Genomic DNA, 16,331 nt, shown 5'->3' with positions numbered 1-16,331 from the left:
CCTGCAAGTGTCCTGCGTGGTTCTTATAGATGACAACCCTGCGGGGATATCGAGGGCCTCCCAACAATGGAGAACAGCCTAATAAACAATCCAGATGCCTAGCAAACATAAACCGGGTCTAGCTCACACGATAAACACCTCAAAAAACAAGCTTAAACACAATAAACTCACGGAATCCTCGGACTACGGAAAAAGTTCCTCAACCCCGCACCATCACAATACAACGCTACACGGTGATCGAGGCCCAACATGGAAGGTCAACCAGAGCCAAGCAAATCCTCATCGTATGACGCAACATCTTATCGTGAACCTCGCAGTAATGCCGTACTCTCGTGAACTTGGACATTCCTCTTTCAGAGATGCGGTGTAAGCGCTAGCTTATCGTGACTGGATGTAAGTGAAATCCCCCGCACGAGATGTGCCAAGCATGGTTTGGAGGGGTAGTATAAATATGATGTAGTTCTCTGCTGTATGCTCTGAAGTAGTTCGTCACGATTGTTGAAATAATCTTGGGAATCATGGCAAGGAATTTGGCTACTTGTCTTGTTGCTGCGGCGTGTGTATACGCTTGTCTACCCGACAAAGATGAACTCTCCGCTCTTCGAGCCCGTCGCTCAGCACGTACATCTCAAAGTCGTCACCTCAAGCGCGACGTCGTTGAATTTCCTCCCGTACTCACCGAAGTCGAAACTCTCCTCGTCAACTCCTTCGACAACAATTCTATCTCAGACTGGTCACTCTACTACACCTCTGGTTATCGTCTAGCAGGCCATAACAGGTCTCAAGCAGAGTGGACGCAGAAGAAGTGGATTGACGCAGGCTGGGAATCATGGATTGATGAGTATTGGATTACGTATACGGAACCAATTGAGAGTACGCTTAGTCTGAAGAGGCCTGATGGGAGTGTGCATGAGGTACAGCGGTTGGAGGATAAGTTGGATGTTGATGAGCAGACGAGGAATCCTAATGAGCAGGTTGCGTACCATGCGCTTTCTGGCAGTGGGAGGGTCAATGCTGAATATGTTTACGTGGGGTAAGAATATTTATGGCCTCGACGTACTGTTTGCATGGCTAACTCTGGGGTGTAGTCGTGGTTCGAGGGAGGATTACCAGAAACTTAAGGATCTTGGTGTTGAGCTGAAGGGAAAGATTGCTCTGGCTCAGTATGGCGGTGCAAACCGTGGAGTCAAGATCAAGAACGCCGAGGTAAGTTCTTACCAACAGATTATGGAGAGTCAGTTACTGATCCATAGTAGGCTCACGGCATGATTGGGACTATTCTCTACACAGACCCTCTCGAGGACGGTGAGATTACAGAAGCCAACGGCTATCTTCCCTACCCAGGTCAGCATGAAAGATCCCCAGACATCAACACACACTAACAGCTCCAGACGGCCCTGCTCGTCACCCCTCCTCCATCCAAAGAGGCAGCACCCGCTGGGGCTCCCTCTCCTTCGGTGACCCCTCGACAATCGGCTACGCCTCCCACAAAGACTCTCCCCGCGCTGACATAACCCCCTATGGGCCCTCCATCCCATCGATCCCCATCTCTCCCCGCGACGGTCTTCAACTCCTTCACGCTCTCGACAACCACGGCCTCTCCGCTGAAACAGTGAACACAACTAACTACAAGGGTGCCTTTTCAAACGTTACGTATCATAGTGGCCCTGCACCAGGAGCTACGCTTAATCTTGTGAATATCATGGATACGAGACTTGAACCGGCATGGGATGTTATTGCTTCGATTAATGGCACGAATGAAGATGAGTATGTTATCATTGGTAATCATAGAGACGGCTGGACGGCTGGTGGTGCGGCGGATGCTGTGTCGGGAGGTGCGTTGCTTATTGAGATGGCCAAGGCTTTTGGAAAGCTCGTCGAGAACGGATGGAAGCCTCGTCGAACGATGTAAGTATACTTCTGCAACCCAAGAAGAAGACTAACGAGTGTAGTATTCTAGCTTCGTGGGATGCTGAAGAGTTTGGTCTCATGGGAAGCACAGAATGGGTTGAGGACCATCTTCCGGAACTTATTGAAAAGACAGTTGCGTATATCAACCTCGACACGGCTGTTTCTGGTCCGAGAGCAGAGATTGTTGGGTCAGGTGAGATCCAGACCATTGCTATCGAGACGATGAAGAAGATCATCTTTCCTGAAGGTTATGGCGCTGGGCCCACGTTGTATGATGCGTGGTACAATGCTACTGAAGGTGTTTTGCCTGCTATGGGAAGTGGTAGTGACTATGCTGCCTTCTATCACAACGGTATCACTTCCGTAAGTGCAACTGAGATCTGACAGGGGATGTGACTGACCTTTTACAGCTTGATATTGCTGGAGGCCCTGGTCCTAAAGATGCCGTTTACGCATACCATACGTACGTATTCCATTGGCCTTGCCATGAATCAACTGACATAACCCAGCCTCTACGATACGCATCGCTGGATGAGTGAATACGCAGATCCAGGCTTCCATCTCCACGTAGCAATGGGTCAATTCGTGACTCTCCTAACATACCACATCGCCGACGATCCCCTCATCCCCTTTGATCTCGCCCACGCCGGAACTGCCCTGCGCGACATATTTGAAGATCTCGAAGAAAAGCTCACCGACCGCTTCCCCTCCTATGAGCTTGATCTCACGCCCCTCTCCTCGGCAGTATCTTCCTTCGAAGAAGCAGGAAAGCGCATTTCTACGCTAGCCAAGCAAGCGCTCGCTCTTAATGATACTGTACTGCTGAGTGCTGTTAATGCGGCGTACAAGGCGTTTAGTCGAGGCTTCGCGAGCGAGGGATTGCTGCCAGATAGGTTCTCGTTTTACAATGTTGTTAGTGCGCCGGGGCTGGATAGCGGATATGGCGCGGATGTTTTTCCAGCGGTGCAGGATAGCTTGGATCAGGGGAATTTGACGCAGGCTGAGGAGTGGGTTGAGAGGAGTGCGAAGGCTGTTTTGAGGGCTGCTGAGATTCTGAAGCTTGGAGAGTGAGCTGCGGTATAAAGCTGCTCTTATAATGAACAGGTCACGCTGGGAGAAGCTAGCTTATAATTTCGACGGCCATCATATTTAAAAGCATATTCACATAGTAAATTGCTTGCATTATGCTGTGCGTCGTTACCGTTACTCACAGATTTAAGCGACAATGCCACATCATCTGCATTCGATAAGCGACAGCACGTCAGACTCAGCCTGGGGATGTGAAATGAACACGATGGCATCAGCCCCCAACGTTTACCCGTGAGCGAACCACAGGGAACCGCTGGAACTGTACGGATAGGGCTGATCAGTTCATCGAGTCCATTTTCTGGTGCCTGGAAAACAAGCAACACAGCCCATGCAACAACGGCCATCACGAGCGAATCAGAGCCCCCTGTCATCAAGGATCATCTCGAGTCTTACCCCATTCATACCAGCGCAGTGGACCAGAATAAAACGGCCTTGCCAATTAGATCGACAGTCTAGGACTTTTTGGCTGCAGGCTTCAGGCGAGGCAACCCGTGCGAGAGGGAGAGAGTGAGATGAGGTGAAACGGATGTCCGACTTGCCTGTCTCCCTTGTTTCCATTAATATAACACTGCCTGCTTATGCCCTTCTGTTTCTCACTTGATCAATCATTAATTATTGTCAAACCTGCCGGGTTAATTCACTCCTTCAATCGTCGTCAACGCTCCTTTGACCTTGTTTCATCTGTATTGCAACTTTGCATAAAATATCCCTTTAATCTCACCCTGTAAGTTCCGAAACATCTTCAATGGCGTCAGCCTTTATGCACCACGCAACTAACGGACGCCTCCAGAATTTCTCCATTTCTTTTTTTAAACCGCATCGCGAAAATGGGAGATAATAACCACATCGGCGAAGCTGGTCTTCACCATCTTCCTCTGCGCATGAGAGACGCACCACTCTCCAAATTCCCCTCTTTAAACCAACGTAATGGCAAAAAGGTCCCTGAGAGCTTGCACTTTACCCCCGGGGCTTTTCGTCTCAGATCGCCGACGGAGTCGTCGATGAGTAGTATTTCTTCAGCAAATGTTCCTGATTCTGCGACGACGCATTCGCTTTCTACGCTGGCGAGTCCGATAAGTACCACGTATGCGAGCTCGATCCAGGAGCAGTTTGCTGCTGCGACGCTGGATGGGTCGAGACCTGCGAGTCGAATCTGTCATCGACATAATCCATCGAGCGGAACTTGCTCGACGTTTGTTAATGAGGATGATGATGCGATTATCACGGGATATCCTGAGTTCGATATCAAGATTAGAAATTTGAACGAGGCGCACCGAAGATCTGCAATTCAAGAGGTCAGACCTGACAGGTGAGTCTTCCGATGGTTCCGTGCGATCGTGTCGCTTACGTTCGCAGCCCCAGTACAGAGTCGTTTGTGAAGGAGGAGAGAGTTCTTACGCCAACAACAGAGTCGCATCGCACAGATCATATTTCTAACGATGATGAAGATGATTCGGAAGAAGTATCGCAAGAGGATGCAAACTCAGTGCTCAATTACGCACTCCAAGTCATTTACGGCGTCGACCTCAACGACGTCTCCATTCCGCAAGACAAGGTCCAAAGCCTCGTATCCAACTTCACGCAGGACATAAGCCAGCATATCTGGCAATCTGCTTCAGATGGCCAATTGTCGCACACAATGTCAACCTCAAGCTCTTCCTCTACACCCTCCCAGGACGCTAATGGCGATCGTCGGGGCGGGAAGAGGAAGAAGCAAGGTAGACGTGAAGAGGACGGCGATGAGTTTAGCGATGGTGAAGGGTCAGGATACTTGCCAACAAAGCGCTCACGACCGAATCCCAAAGAAGATGAGAATCTTCGATTGAGTTGTCCGTTTAGAAAGAGAAATCCTCATCGGTTCAATGTGAGGGATCATCATAGCTGCGCGATGACCTATTTTCCCAAGTTCGCAGAGCTCAGGTTAGTAACCGTAATCTTACGTTCAACTGTTACTAACGCCTCGAAGGCAACACATCGTCAAGCAGCACAAGCGCGACGATCCATCGGCTTTCGTCTGCGATCGATGTAGTCGTGACTTTCCCACGCGCAAAGAACTACGTGATCATCAACGCTTGCCGAAGGAGTATATGTGCGACATTGCTGATGCCGATGCTGAGAGTGGTATTGATCCTCAGACTGCGACGAAGCTTCTCAGCAGGAAAAGAGCGAGTGGTACTTCACCTGAAGTTCAGTGGAAGGAAATCTGGAACATTGTGTTTCCCGATGATGACGACAGTGATGTTCGACCATACGGTGAGTATCCGTTCCTCATTATTTGTCAGGACACGGCTGACTTCAGCAGAATACACACCTGTGATTGAGCACTTCGAAGTCGAAGCCAAGTACCGCGAAGCATTCGACCAGCTCAAATACTCCCTCCTCGACAAAATCTCCAACCCCGCCACCCTCGAAACCCTCTCTACAAAATTCTATCAGTGCTTCGTCGAGACTCTAGACCAATGCATCGCCAACGCTCAAAGCATGCCTTACACAAACCGCAGCAACAAAAAGAACGACATAATCCGTTCCCAAACAACACAAAGCATTCGCAAACCCCGTGGTATCATGCCTCGCCCTGACTCCGGCGTTGTAATGGACGATGGGTCAGAAGAGAGCGGTAGCGTGATGCTTGGGCATAGAGATAGTGTGCGGACTGTTAGGACTGCGCTGCGGGGAAGTCAAGTTCCTGAGACAGTTAATGAGGTAGTCCCTGCTACTGCATTTGAGGGACTGATGATGGGGATGGATGGGGCGGATGTACAGGCTTGGAATAATGGGGTTCTGTATCCGCAGATGATGCCTGAGCAACTTATTCCCACGGGGGGAATGACGCCGCAGACGGAGTTTGTGAATTGGGGGCAGATATATCCTGGTTTTGATACACTGGGAAATGGTGTTAATGGGTTTACGGGGTTTAATGGACAGCAGCAATGAGGCTGGGCTGGGCTGGGCCTGGTTGGTGTAACACTTCTTGTATATGATTTTGTTTGGGTGATGAGACTATGATCTCGGTAATCAACATCACTCCAGTTCTCAATGGGACCAATATTATCTTCGCAAAAATACACTCGGTTCGTTCAAGTCAACTTTAGCCGAGAACATCCTAAGATTGGAATATTTGAAACTTGTGGCTGAGGGCGTAAATCAGAACAGAGAACTCAGTGCCTTGCTAAGATTGCTTTCCTTGTTATATTGGGCGGTTAGAGTCAGCGACTTGAAGATGTGCATGTCTGACACTGGGTTCTTGATGTGGCAAGCTGAACTATTCAGCCGTTCCAAATCAGGCAGCAGGTCAGAGAGAAAGCACCTCTTTGGAAGCTGAACATCTCCAAACAGCTAGACCCGCGACTGGCTTGTGACAAAGTGTTTCGAATGTGATAACTTTGCATGGTATTTCAGCTGCTCAAACTCTCGGACTCGCAGCTGACCCATATAATGGTCTAGCCAGCTATAGATTCTGCAGTTCCTCGTTTTTGGAAGTGCCGAGTCGCTAGTCCGGCTGTGGCTTGCGTAGTCGCTATACATTCACCCAATGAGGAATGGAACTTCGGTCAATATGTCTCAGTCGACCACTTCACATTCTTTGCCCCAGAGAAAGCCACGAATCTGCTATAAAGAGCCCATATTGTCTCCTTATCCCTCATACGAATATGCGTTCTCATTATAAATAATATCTTCGACCATTAGCACGTTATGGATCTCCAAAACCTATCCGCAGCAGAGCTCGTCCAAAGGTTCGACAATGATCGAACAAACACTACCCTCGCTGAACAAATTCACCGTCGCACAATCGACCCATCACTGAACGGAGAACTATTCCAAGAAATCAAAAACCTCAAAGACTCAATTGAAGGGGTCCCCAAGCCTCCTGGCGACGAGTTTGTAAGACCTCGGCCCGGCCCTAAAACATCGTGGGAGAATTGCATCGGCCAGCAAAAATGCACTCCCAAGTCCTTGCGCTATCCCAAAGGATTATCAGACCTTGTCCAAGCTGTCAAGGATGGTAGGGAGCAGAAACTCAATGTTAGAGCCGTGGGCTCGGGACATTCGTTCTCAAACATTTGTCCTACTGATGGGATTCTTCTTGATCCTCCTGGGATGAATAAGTTCTTGAAGCTGAACTCTGAGACTTTGAAAGATCCTTCTAAAGCTTCGGATCATGTCTTGGTTGAGAGTGGTATTACGATCAAAGATTTGAACTCGCAGCTTGACAAGATGGGTAAGGCTCTTGCGACTATGGGAGCGTATGATGGACAGACTCTTGTCGGAGCTATCACAACCGGCACTCATGGCAGTGGCAAAGATTCTGGAAACCTAGCCAGCCTCGTCAGCGCTATTATCCTTGTCTCTGAGACCGGAAAGGTTTATCAGATTGAGCCCAAGGATGGAATCACAGATCCTGCCAAGTTCGTCCCGGGCGACGCTGAGGAACTCAAGCAGGACGATGATTGGTTTCAAGCGGCACTCATCGCAATGGGCTGCCTCGGTCTTGTCTACTCTTACATCATCGAAGTGGTACCCACGTTCTTCCTTAGCGAAGTCCGGTCATTGACGACCTGGCAGGACTACAAGTCCCAACTCGCAGGAGGTCTTGCGTCTGCTCCTTTGCAGAATCACTACTTCGAGATTGATCTAAACCCTTATCAGACAGTTGGCCGAAACATCGCCGTTACCACCATTCGTACATGCTCAAAGGCTACAAAACGCGAAGGCGGTCGTGGCTTCGACAACTGGCTCGCCGGCCTCCTCGCCCAACACCACTGGGTCGAAGACATCCTTGTCTGGATCCTCAACCGCTGGCCGCTCCACAGCCCAGGCATAATCACCACCGCCATGAAAAGCCTCCCCGCGAAGCACTACGTCGACAAGAGCTTCAAAGTCCTTAACATCGGCGCCGTCGATGACGTGAAAGCCTACGCCATGGAGCTATCCTTCGACGCAAATCAAGACATAGTCTCTATCGTCGACCGTATCCTTGCGTTGTTCCAGAAGGCAGCTAATGAGAAGAAGTGGTTTCTAGCAGGGCCGTTTGCACTGCGGTTTGTTAAAGAGTCGAGTGCGTTTTTGGCACCGCAGCAGGGGAGGACGACGATGATGGTTGAGATGGATATGTTGTTTGGGGTCAAGACAGGGGAGGAGCTGTTGAAGTTTATGAGACAGGAGCTGTGTGAGGGGGAGGAGGGGAAGAATGTCAGGGTTCATTGGGGGTTAGATTTGGATACTGTTAAGAAAGGGGACTTGGAGAGGATGTATCCTGAGTCAGAGAGGTGGTTGGCTGTTTATAAGCAGCTGAACTCGACGGGGATCTGGAATAGTCCTTTCACCGAGCGTCTGGGGATTTCTATGCCCATGTAATTGACACATTTTCTGAATTTCGAATTGTCATGTCTGCTTTGTTTAACTCTGAACAAAAGTTAATGAAAAAGAAAGGTCGCTATACGTTGAAAATTATAAAATTATAAACTAAATTTCCAATCCATTATAATAAGAGAATGTCATTAGGCTTAGGAGCTGTTGGAAGAAGCTCACCCAGAATCTCCACGGGAAGACATCCTTTCAGTAGACCACTCTCATCTTTATCCTCTTCCTTGGACTCCAACAGACAGAAGCAATCTCCAATAACCTCGTATGAAGGCTCTGAATTGATTCCGATTCTGTCCATCGGCCGTAACACAAACGGGTTGTTGCCGCCTGCCAAAAATCTTATCTCATCCCCGTCTACCATTGATCCTGGTCCAAATCCCATTCTGTGATCCGTTGTAATGAAAAACACCCTCCCTTCAGTGTTAAGCCTCATCTCCGTGTCGAATGACTTCATCTCATCCAACTCAGCACCGAGCTCAAGTTCCGTGGATAAAAGGTTCATCCAAAGCTTGCCATGCACCGCTGGATTCATATCACAGAGCTGAGGTAGTAAACAACTTACGAACCAGTTCTGAAGTAGTCTAATCTCAGGTTGACGAAGTCGGCGAAACTTCCCAAGTGACTCCTCATATATGTCACCAACGAGAGCTCTAACAAAACTCACAGCAAAATCTGGCTCTTTTAGGTTCTGCGCACATAGTGCCCACTGACTGATCGTAAACATGCGGGAGGCCGAATCAACCCAGGTGAGAAGCCTCTCAGTACACTGGCCAACAGTAGCAATGAACTCTGAGCTTATATGAAATATATCTTTGCTTTCTCTGAATGCTTCATGTTGTTTTTGACTCCTAAATTCCAGAAAGTGCTCGTCGTAGAGGGCTGCTTTCGGTTGGCCGTTGTCTCTAAGATGCCGCATCCATGTCGCCGAGCCGGTGAAAACAACAGCTTTTGAAAACAACGTCGCATATTCATGGTCAATGGTGCTGAGATCCTTGTTGCGGTGTAAATCGATAAGGCCTTTGCAGGCATCCTTGGCCTGCTGCACTGCTTGTGTCAATACAACAGGCCGAGTCCAGAGGCTCAGAACTTCTGAAGCCACATGCATTAGATGAGAAAGTAGATTTAGCAGCCCCCCACTGGTAGGTGTTCCCTGATCATAATCGAATGTCATAGAATAGCCTAAAGTTCGATCTTTCTCCAGGGCGACAGTTGCTTCCACTGTCAGTGACCATACTGCCTCCTGCATGATTGACCTCGATCGGCAAATCTCAGCAAAAGTCTTGTCTGTGATGTGTTCTGTCACTGTATAAAATGTTCTGTGCATATCCTGGATCCACTTCTGAGCAGCATCCCTAGATGTAATAGTCTCGATAGTGGGATGCTCGTAATGCTTTGCCACGATGTTCTCTTTCTCTTGGTCCGATATGAGTAACAAGTTTGTTTTGTACCGCTCTCTTTCGAGATACTGCACTTCCTTCAGCCAGAGATCTAGGGCCTTTCTGCAGTAAATCATGGAGCAGCATCTGAGAATTTCCAGTCTGTACAACTCTCCAGAAGATGGTATCGGTGGTAGGGATAAGTATGCGCCAATAAGTTCCGCGATCCGTGTACGGGACCAGAAGTGCGGGCCAACGTTCTCAAGTTTCCAGTAAAGTGATCCACACTGATCGATGGCCTGTTTCTTTGGAGGATCGAGACTTTCGATATCCATCAACTCTGACCCATAGATTGTTGTCAGCATCCTCTCGTAGGACAGTAGACCATCAACAATCTCTTTTGGAATCGGTCTCCTTTTCCCGCTTCCTATCTCTTCGTAGAGGCTATGTAAGTCCCTTGTCACAGCCTCCCAGTATTCAACCTCGCGGTCGATCAATACAATACGCCAACGGGGGAAAGCCCTGTACGCTCCATCAAGCTGCATGCGCCGACGATCTGGCTCTTCCATTGCAACACTCCAATCGGGGATCCAGGATGGAATATGGCCACTGTTTTTCCTTTTCATATCGCCGGAAAGGGCTGTCAGCGAGCCACTGTGCTTGATGAGATCAATGACGGTGCTTCGATAGACTTGGACTGTGCTCAGTGAATAATCTGGCTTGATCGTTATATCCCCTGCGAGGCCGAGCAGAGCAAATACTTTGTCTCGGTCATCGGTGGCTTTGCGACTTGAGAACTCTTGTAAAAGGGACAGGAGGGTAGTTATTTTTCCGTCATCCCACTCCATACGTAGTCGTTCGATCTCAAATATCTGCTTCGAAAACACTGGCAAGACTTTGGCGTGCTCTCTTTCGATGCCTAGGAATAGCTCAGATCCTGTATCTTGTCGACCCCAGCCCAGGCTATCACATGTATTTGCAGACTGCGCAAGTACTTCCCATGGCACTTTGACATTGCCATATTGAACAAACACTTGGGATGTGACTGTGGCCTCTTGAATAACCCACACACGCTGCCACCATTGACCGTTGATGAATCGTCGAACAAGTTCAAATAGCTTTAACCGAGACGAAGCCTTTCCATCAGCGATACACTTAATCGTTGCGCTGTATCTATCAAGGTCTGATAGGGCTCTGATAACGCAGATAGTGCAAAACGAATACCACTCTGCACGTCTGCACATCGTCTCCCAAGAGTTGTGAAACCGAGTGATCAGGGAGTCATCCCGGTTGTCGTTTGTGAATTGTATGGGAGCGAGCAAGCGGTCTGTTGAATAGTTCTTAGGGATCCTATGGTAAGAGCCATGTCCCAAGAACACAATTACGTGTTGTGCAGACGCGTAAATGTCACGCATCATTGCAACTTGGAAACTTCTTTCAACAACATCGCTTTGGTTAATACACTATGATAGTTGATTATCATGCATATTGAGTCAAAGATTGGAAAATTCTCACCAGTGCATCAATCCAAATCAGAACAGAATTTCTCTCGTCTCTCAGATGACGAATAGCACAAGCGAGATTAATGCTGATATTATGGTCATGTCCATCAATCTGAATAGTCTCCGCAGCCCGAGATGATCCCCAAACGTATGAGAGTGCTGAATAAGACAGTGGTGCATGGCTCTCGATCTTGGTATACTTGAAAACGCACGAGATTGGATCTTGCCATTTACCATTATAGATAAGAGCTAAACGTATTTCCCGCATATACAGATCGCGTCGGTACAGCACAGAGGCTGGCGTAGGGAGCGGAGTTCCGGAAGACATAGTCGTTAACGAGGTCCGTAGCAAGGTCCAGTATTGAAAAGCCACAAATGTATCAAACGTGGCGCGTTGACAAAGATAAAGAAATACTCAATATCGCAGGTCAACCATAACGCCTTGCTGCCTAAAATCATGTTGAGAAAAGCCTGATGTTCGTTTTATAGGGCTCTCATTGGTTACAGTAAAATGCCAATAATATCTGTCGACGTATTCCCCGTCAGTTATGCATGTAAGCACCAAGGCAATTTTCTACTTTGCCTTAGCCAGGCAGGGCAAGTAGAAAGTCAAGGTTAAATATACTAAATAAATTAAAAATATAGCTTTAAGTTATAAAATCCTTCTTATATATAAATATAATAACTTATTATTACTTATGTAAAGTATTAAAGTCCTTATAACTAGGATTTATTAAGGGTTAGACTTAAATACCATTAAGAAGAAAGACTTAAAGAGAATACATCTTAAGTTAAAAAGGTAGTTAGCTATTTATAAGGAGCTAAACTTAATAGAAATTTAAAATAATCCTTTTATAAAGTATTTAAAGATATCTATATCTATAATATAATTAATATAATTTTTAAATATTAAATTACTATATTTACTTTATTTACTATAGGTACTATTTAAAGAGTAAGAAAACTCTTAAGCTTATCTTAAGTATTACTTGCCCTTAGCTTAAGAAACCTGCCTAAGCCACCAAGGATCTCTTCCCCATATAAGCCTGGAGTATTCAGAATTATTACTGTTTGCATTAACTCGTATATAGAAAGCAATATTGGCCTCAAAGTTATAAGATAACTCTTCTTTTAGGCCGCCAGCGCAATTGTGTTAAAGTATCTTACCAGCTGTGGCGTGACTTTGAATAATACATCTATATGCCAAAATAATGCTTTACATAGTTATGACGAATTCGAAACCAGCCACATCTCCCAGCTGCCTGATTTACCTCTCAAGCTGCCCTGTAGGTGCCCAAGATATTACTTGGCCGCCTTATAATATTAAAAGGGTAAGTCTAAAATATAGCATCTTAAAAGTCGAAAGAACTCAACACTGTGTTTTATATGCTGTGTTTTATAAGCCGTGTCTTATATGCCGTGTTCCATATGCCGTGTTCCATGTGCCGTGTCTTACGCAGCACCTATATTCCGAGCTTCTCCATGCCATAAACGTACGTTATCTCCTATGTATATTTTCCATTGCCCTGACACATCTAAAGTCAGAAAATCACCTCCAATTTTCACTTCAACATATCAAGTACTGCGTAGTGCTGTGGGAAACAATGACATTCCTCCCCAAGCATGTCTGCCTTCTGCGCTCATTTGTCATTTTCGTTCTAGTAAGTTTGAGTATAACTTTTATATATTATCTCCACAACGGGAAAATTCTACCAAGCAGTCATACAGCGAATGCTAATAATTTTGAATCAAGATCGCTTCGTTCTCATCCGCATGGCCTGACTGTGGCAATGGCCACGCTAGGTGTCACTATGAAGAGGGCCAGACACTAATGAGGCAGGTATGCAAGGGGAACAGGTGGCACACTGTTGAATGCTGCGAAGACTGCAGGGATTTCGAAGGGGTCAGCCAGGCAGAGGCCGAATGCCTCAGGCCGTATAGCTTGCAGAACGACAAATGTCCAGCCAGTGAACTGGGTGGGAAGTGCTGGAAGAGCTCAGGCTGCTTAGGCCATGTACCCTGCGTCAAAAACCAATGCCAAAAGAGCTCTGGAGACCTCAAAGCTTCGTGCGAGCCTGGAAAAGAGCACTGCTACGGCCACTATGAGTGCTTTGCGAAAGAAAAAAAATGCTTATACCCATTTCGTGGGGAGTGTCTATCCAACGACTGTGGAACGCCTGAAGAACTTGGACCTGATACGACGGTTCAGTGTAAGAACGATCCATACGGCCGTCACAAGACCAGGTGTCTCCCGGTTCTCGCTCCAAATGGAAAATGTGTATCTGGCTTAGACTGCCTTCGAGGAGATTGCAAAGACGGCATCTGCACCGGTGAAGGCATTCCGGATGGTGAAGAATGTAACCCTAGCAATCCACAGTGCCGCAAGGGCTCAACCTGTAATCCTCAATATGAGGTATCGGGCATCAGGCGAACTTTGTGTGGACCGACACTTCACAAACCTTGTGATCCTGCAGAAAAGGACGACTGTGGGAAAGGGTTTCAATGCTCGCGGAACGGAGAATGTCTCTACGCTTTGAGGGCAGACTGTATCCAGGATGCATGCAGCCAGCCCCTCAGCTTGAGTGCCAATGCCACTGCGAAGTGCATTAACAATCCCTTTCACTATACCCCTCCTAAATTATGCATACCCATACTTACCCCGGGCTCACCTTGTGAAAGCAACGATGACTGCCAGAAGGGCGTCTGTACGAATGGTAGATGTCCAGAGAACCGCCAATTGTTGGGCGAGGAATGCGATCCAGGCCAAGATAGGTGTGCTTACAGAACAAGATGCGAGGAGGATAAAACCAAAGCGGGTGGAAATCAAGAAGACGAAGGTGGAGACGAGCTTCGTTCCTTGCTAAAAGACAAGAGTGCCATAAGAAGGGAAGATGGTTCTATTAAGTATCATTGCAGATGGTATAATTACTAAGGTAGAACTTGGGATTCATAAGAGAAACTTCATCTTATATGTGTTCTCTTTGATAATAAATTATTATTAACTATATTACTTATGCAATTTTGTAAGCTTTCTCTGTTTTTGGCCAAACGATAATGTCTAAGTTGTCTCAACCATAAGTCTCAACTGCAAATAATACATTATTATACTTAAAGCTTATTGAAATCAGAAATAAATTTAAGAACGAAATAAAGGATTTTTCTCTTAAATGATAATTTACACTTTCAGATTTAACTAACCAACAGTTGTAGTTGCAGCCAATTGTCATTTCCTATACGAAGGGTCATAGCCCCCATCACTATCCCCATCCTCTTCAGAGTCTGTGTCTTCCTTCTCGGACTCAGGAACCTCTTCAACCACAAAGTCTTTCTGCCTCAGAGCATCTCGCACCCACTCACCAACAGCAGCAAGAGCACCATCAGGATCTTCCTGGTGTGTGAGCAAGAATCCTTGAATAGCTGCAGGACTAAGAGCAAGATTTGGAATCCTATCCCTAAACTCCTTCGCCTGGTCCCGCAGAGACGTTACGGCCTTCTTCTCTAAACTTTGATCAACATCTGGAGCGTCGAACATTTGGGTGAAGAGCGCTTCGGCTGCTTCTGATGTAGCGAGCTGGAAGTTAATCGTAAAGTCGATTCTGCCAGGTCGAATAAGAGCTGGGTCAATGTTCTCGGTGTGATTTGAAGTCATGACGAGAACCCGGCCTTCTTGAGCAGCTGCACCGTCGATTATGTTTAACAGACCTGAAAGTGAGAGGCGCTCTGCATTCTTCTTCTTTCGTCCTTGATACCCCATCGTTGCCGTATCTGCACCACGTCTCTGCGCCAATCCTGTAGCGTCAATGTCCTCGAGTAAGACCATACAGGCGTACGGAAGCTTCTGAAACAAAGATGCAAGACTATCCTCGTTTATTCTTGGGGAGTTTAGGTTGACCATGTAGATATCAAGACCCATGAGACCTGCTGCCGCGAGGGTTAGACTCGTTTTTCCGGTGCCGGGAGGACCTGAGAAGAGATAACCACGACGATATGGGATGCCCCTTGTTGCATACCAGTGTTTGGTCTGACGGTCTAGATATCGGCGTAGGTCTTTGATAAGCTTTTCCTTAAGATGTTCATCCAGGGCGATGGTAGACATAGGTCTTGTTGCTTTGGACATACATCGAGTCCAAGACATCTCATCTTCACTATAGAGCTTGGTCGCGCGGAAGATACCAGTCTTTCCTTTCTGCTTCTCAGAAAAGTCGATGCGAGCGTTGTACAGCAGTCGTTTCAGGACCGTTGCGTCGCGGCCAAGGCAGGATATGGCCAGTTTCTCAGGCTGCCGCGGCGTAGACGTATAGTTTGTACCCTCAAGCGATCTGGTAAACGCTAACATGCGGCCTTCATATCTAAAGAAATGTGTTCCAAAAGCAGGCGTCCAGTACAGAGGCTTAGCATTATTCAGTGACGTCGAGGATTTGGATCGCATCTCGTTGATCTGCCTGCTCACAGGATCATCATCCTCGTTGTCATCAACATCAAGTTTATCATCCTGCTCTTCTGACCAGGTGAATGAGGAGTTGTTCAAAGCAGCGGAAGCTTGGAGGCGATAATTATCCTGAGAGATGTTGTTTCGCGAGACCCAGTTCATAAGATAGTTGTACGTCTCATCTTGGGCGTGAATTTCGACCGTGGAGATGAAGCGCGCGGTGATGGATTCAGACCAAGATTCAAGAGCGTACTTGATTAAGAAAGCGAAGGCGGCGAAGTAGGGGAGATATGTCATGCCGGGGAATATCATTTCCAAGAGGCCGATGAAGAGGCCTTGGCTCATGACGCTGTCTTGTTGGTCTTCCATCTTGGCGATGCTTTGAGATGAACGGTTCAAATGATCTGAAAAGACGATAATTGAGTCTCTTGGAACCCTTTTAATTATTTTGCAACTCTTCAGAGCCTTGTTGCCTGATTTCGTGAATGACATGCGCCGAGTTCACAGACCTGCCATGTTAAGACAGGTATACGCGGGAGCCAATCATGTCACAGGAAGCCGGAGTCAATCGAACATTTCGAGATCCGCTATGACCATGCCGCGGGGCTTGGCTAGGGGAGGAAAGAAAACTCAGGGACTTAGTCCTAAGGGACAAAAAGA

The 16,331-nt window shown here is 47.2% G+C and overlaps 6 protein-coding genes; 4 read left to right on the top strand and 2 right to left on the bottom strand.

Moving 5' to 3' along the window:
- Positions 1–518: 518 nt before the first annotated feature.
- On the top strand, positions 519–2,982 carry FFUJ_06533 (related to glutamate carboxypeptidase II; the record flags this gene model as incomplete). XM_023579868.1 has 7 exons in its annotated part: positions 519–1,033; positions 1,089–1,206; positions 1,257–1,344; positions 1,392–1,908; positions 1,953–2,274; positions 2,322–2,374; positions 2,421–2,982. The coding sequence occupies 7 exons, from the start codon at positions 519–521 to the stop codon at positions 2,980–2,982; spliced, it is 2,175 nt and encodes a 724-aa protein (XP_023432632.1).
- Positions 2,983–3,827: 845 nt separating this feature from the next.
- Positions 3,828–5,934, top strand: FFUJ_06532 (uncharacterized protein; the record flags this gene model as incomplete). XM_023579867.1 has 4 exons in its annotated part: positions 3,828–4,309; positions 4,357–4,920; positions 4,967–5,253; positions 5,303–5,934. The coding sequence occupies 4 exons, from the start codon at positions 3,828–3,830 to the stop codon at positions 5,932–5,934; spliced, it is 1,965 nt and encodes a 654-aa protein (XP_023432631.1).
- Positions 5,935–6,693: 759 nt separating this feature from the next.
- FFUJ_06531 (uncharacterized protein) lies at positions 6,694–8,355 on the top strand (the record flags this gene model as incomplete). The annotated part of the gene is made up of 1 exon (XM_023579866.1): positions 6,694–8,355. One exon carries the CDS (start codon positions 6,694–6,696, stop codon positions 8,353–8,355), a length of 1,662 nt encoding a protein of 553 aa, XP_023432630.1.
- A 124-nt stretch (positions 8,356–8,479) lies between these two features.
- Positions 8,480–11,570, bottom strand: FFUJ_06530 (related to heterokaryon incompatibility protein (het-6OR allele); the record flags this gene model as incomplete). XM_023579865.1 has 2 exons in its annotated part: positions 8,480–11,203; positions 11,256–11,570. 2 exons carry the CDS (start codon positions 11,568–11,570, stop codon positions 8,480–8,482), a joined length of 3,039 nt encoding a protein of 1,012 aa, XP_023432629.1.
- A 1,276-nt stretch (positions 11,571–12,846) lies between these two features.
- FFUJ_06529 (uncharacterized protein) lies at positions 12,847–14,174 on the top strand (the record flags this gene model as incomplete). XM_023579864.1 has 2 exons in its annotated part: positions 12,847–12,903; positions 12,996–14,174. 2 exons carry the CDS (start codon positions 12,847–12,849, stop codon positions 14,172–14,174), a joined length of 1,236 nt encoding a protein of 411 aa, XP_023432628.1.
- Positions 14,175–14,465: 291 nt separating this feature from the next.
- FFUJ_06528 (related to BCS1 protein precursor) lies at positions 14,466–16,040 on the bottom strand (the record flags this gene model as incomplete). Its single annotated transcript, XM_023579863.1, has 1 exon — positions 14,466–16,040. The coding sequence occupies one exon, from the start codon at positions 16,038–16,040 to the stop codon at positions 14,466–14,468; it is 1,575 nt and encodes a 524-aa protein (XP_023432627.1).
- Positions 16,041–16,331: the final 291 nt, after the last annotated feature.

The sequence above is a fragment of the Fusarium fujikuroi genome, chromosome FFUJ_chr06 (assembly GCF_900079805.1).
Source record: "Fusarium fujikuroi IMI 58289 draft genome, chromosome FFUJ_chr06".
Classification (NCBI taxonomy): domain Eukaryota; kingdom Fungi; phylum Ascomycota; class Sordariomycetes; order Hypocreales; family Nectriaceae; genus Fusarium; species Fusarium fujikuroi.
Note: the sequence above shows the minus strand (reverse complement) of the source record. Positions and strands in the feature narration are given on the sequence as shown.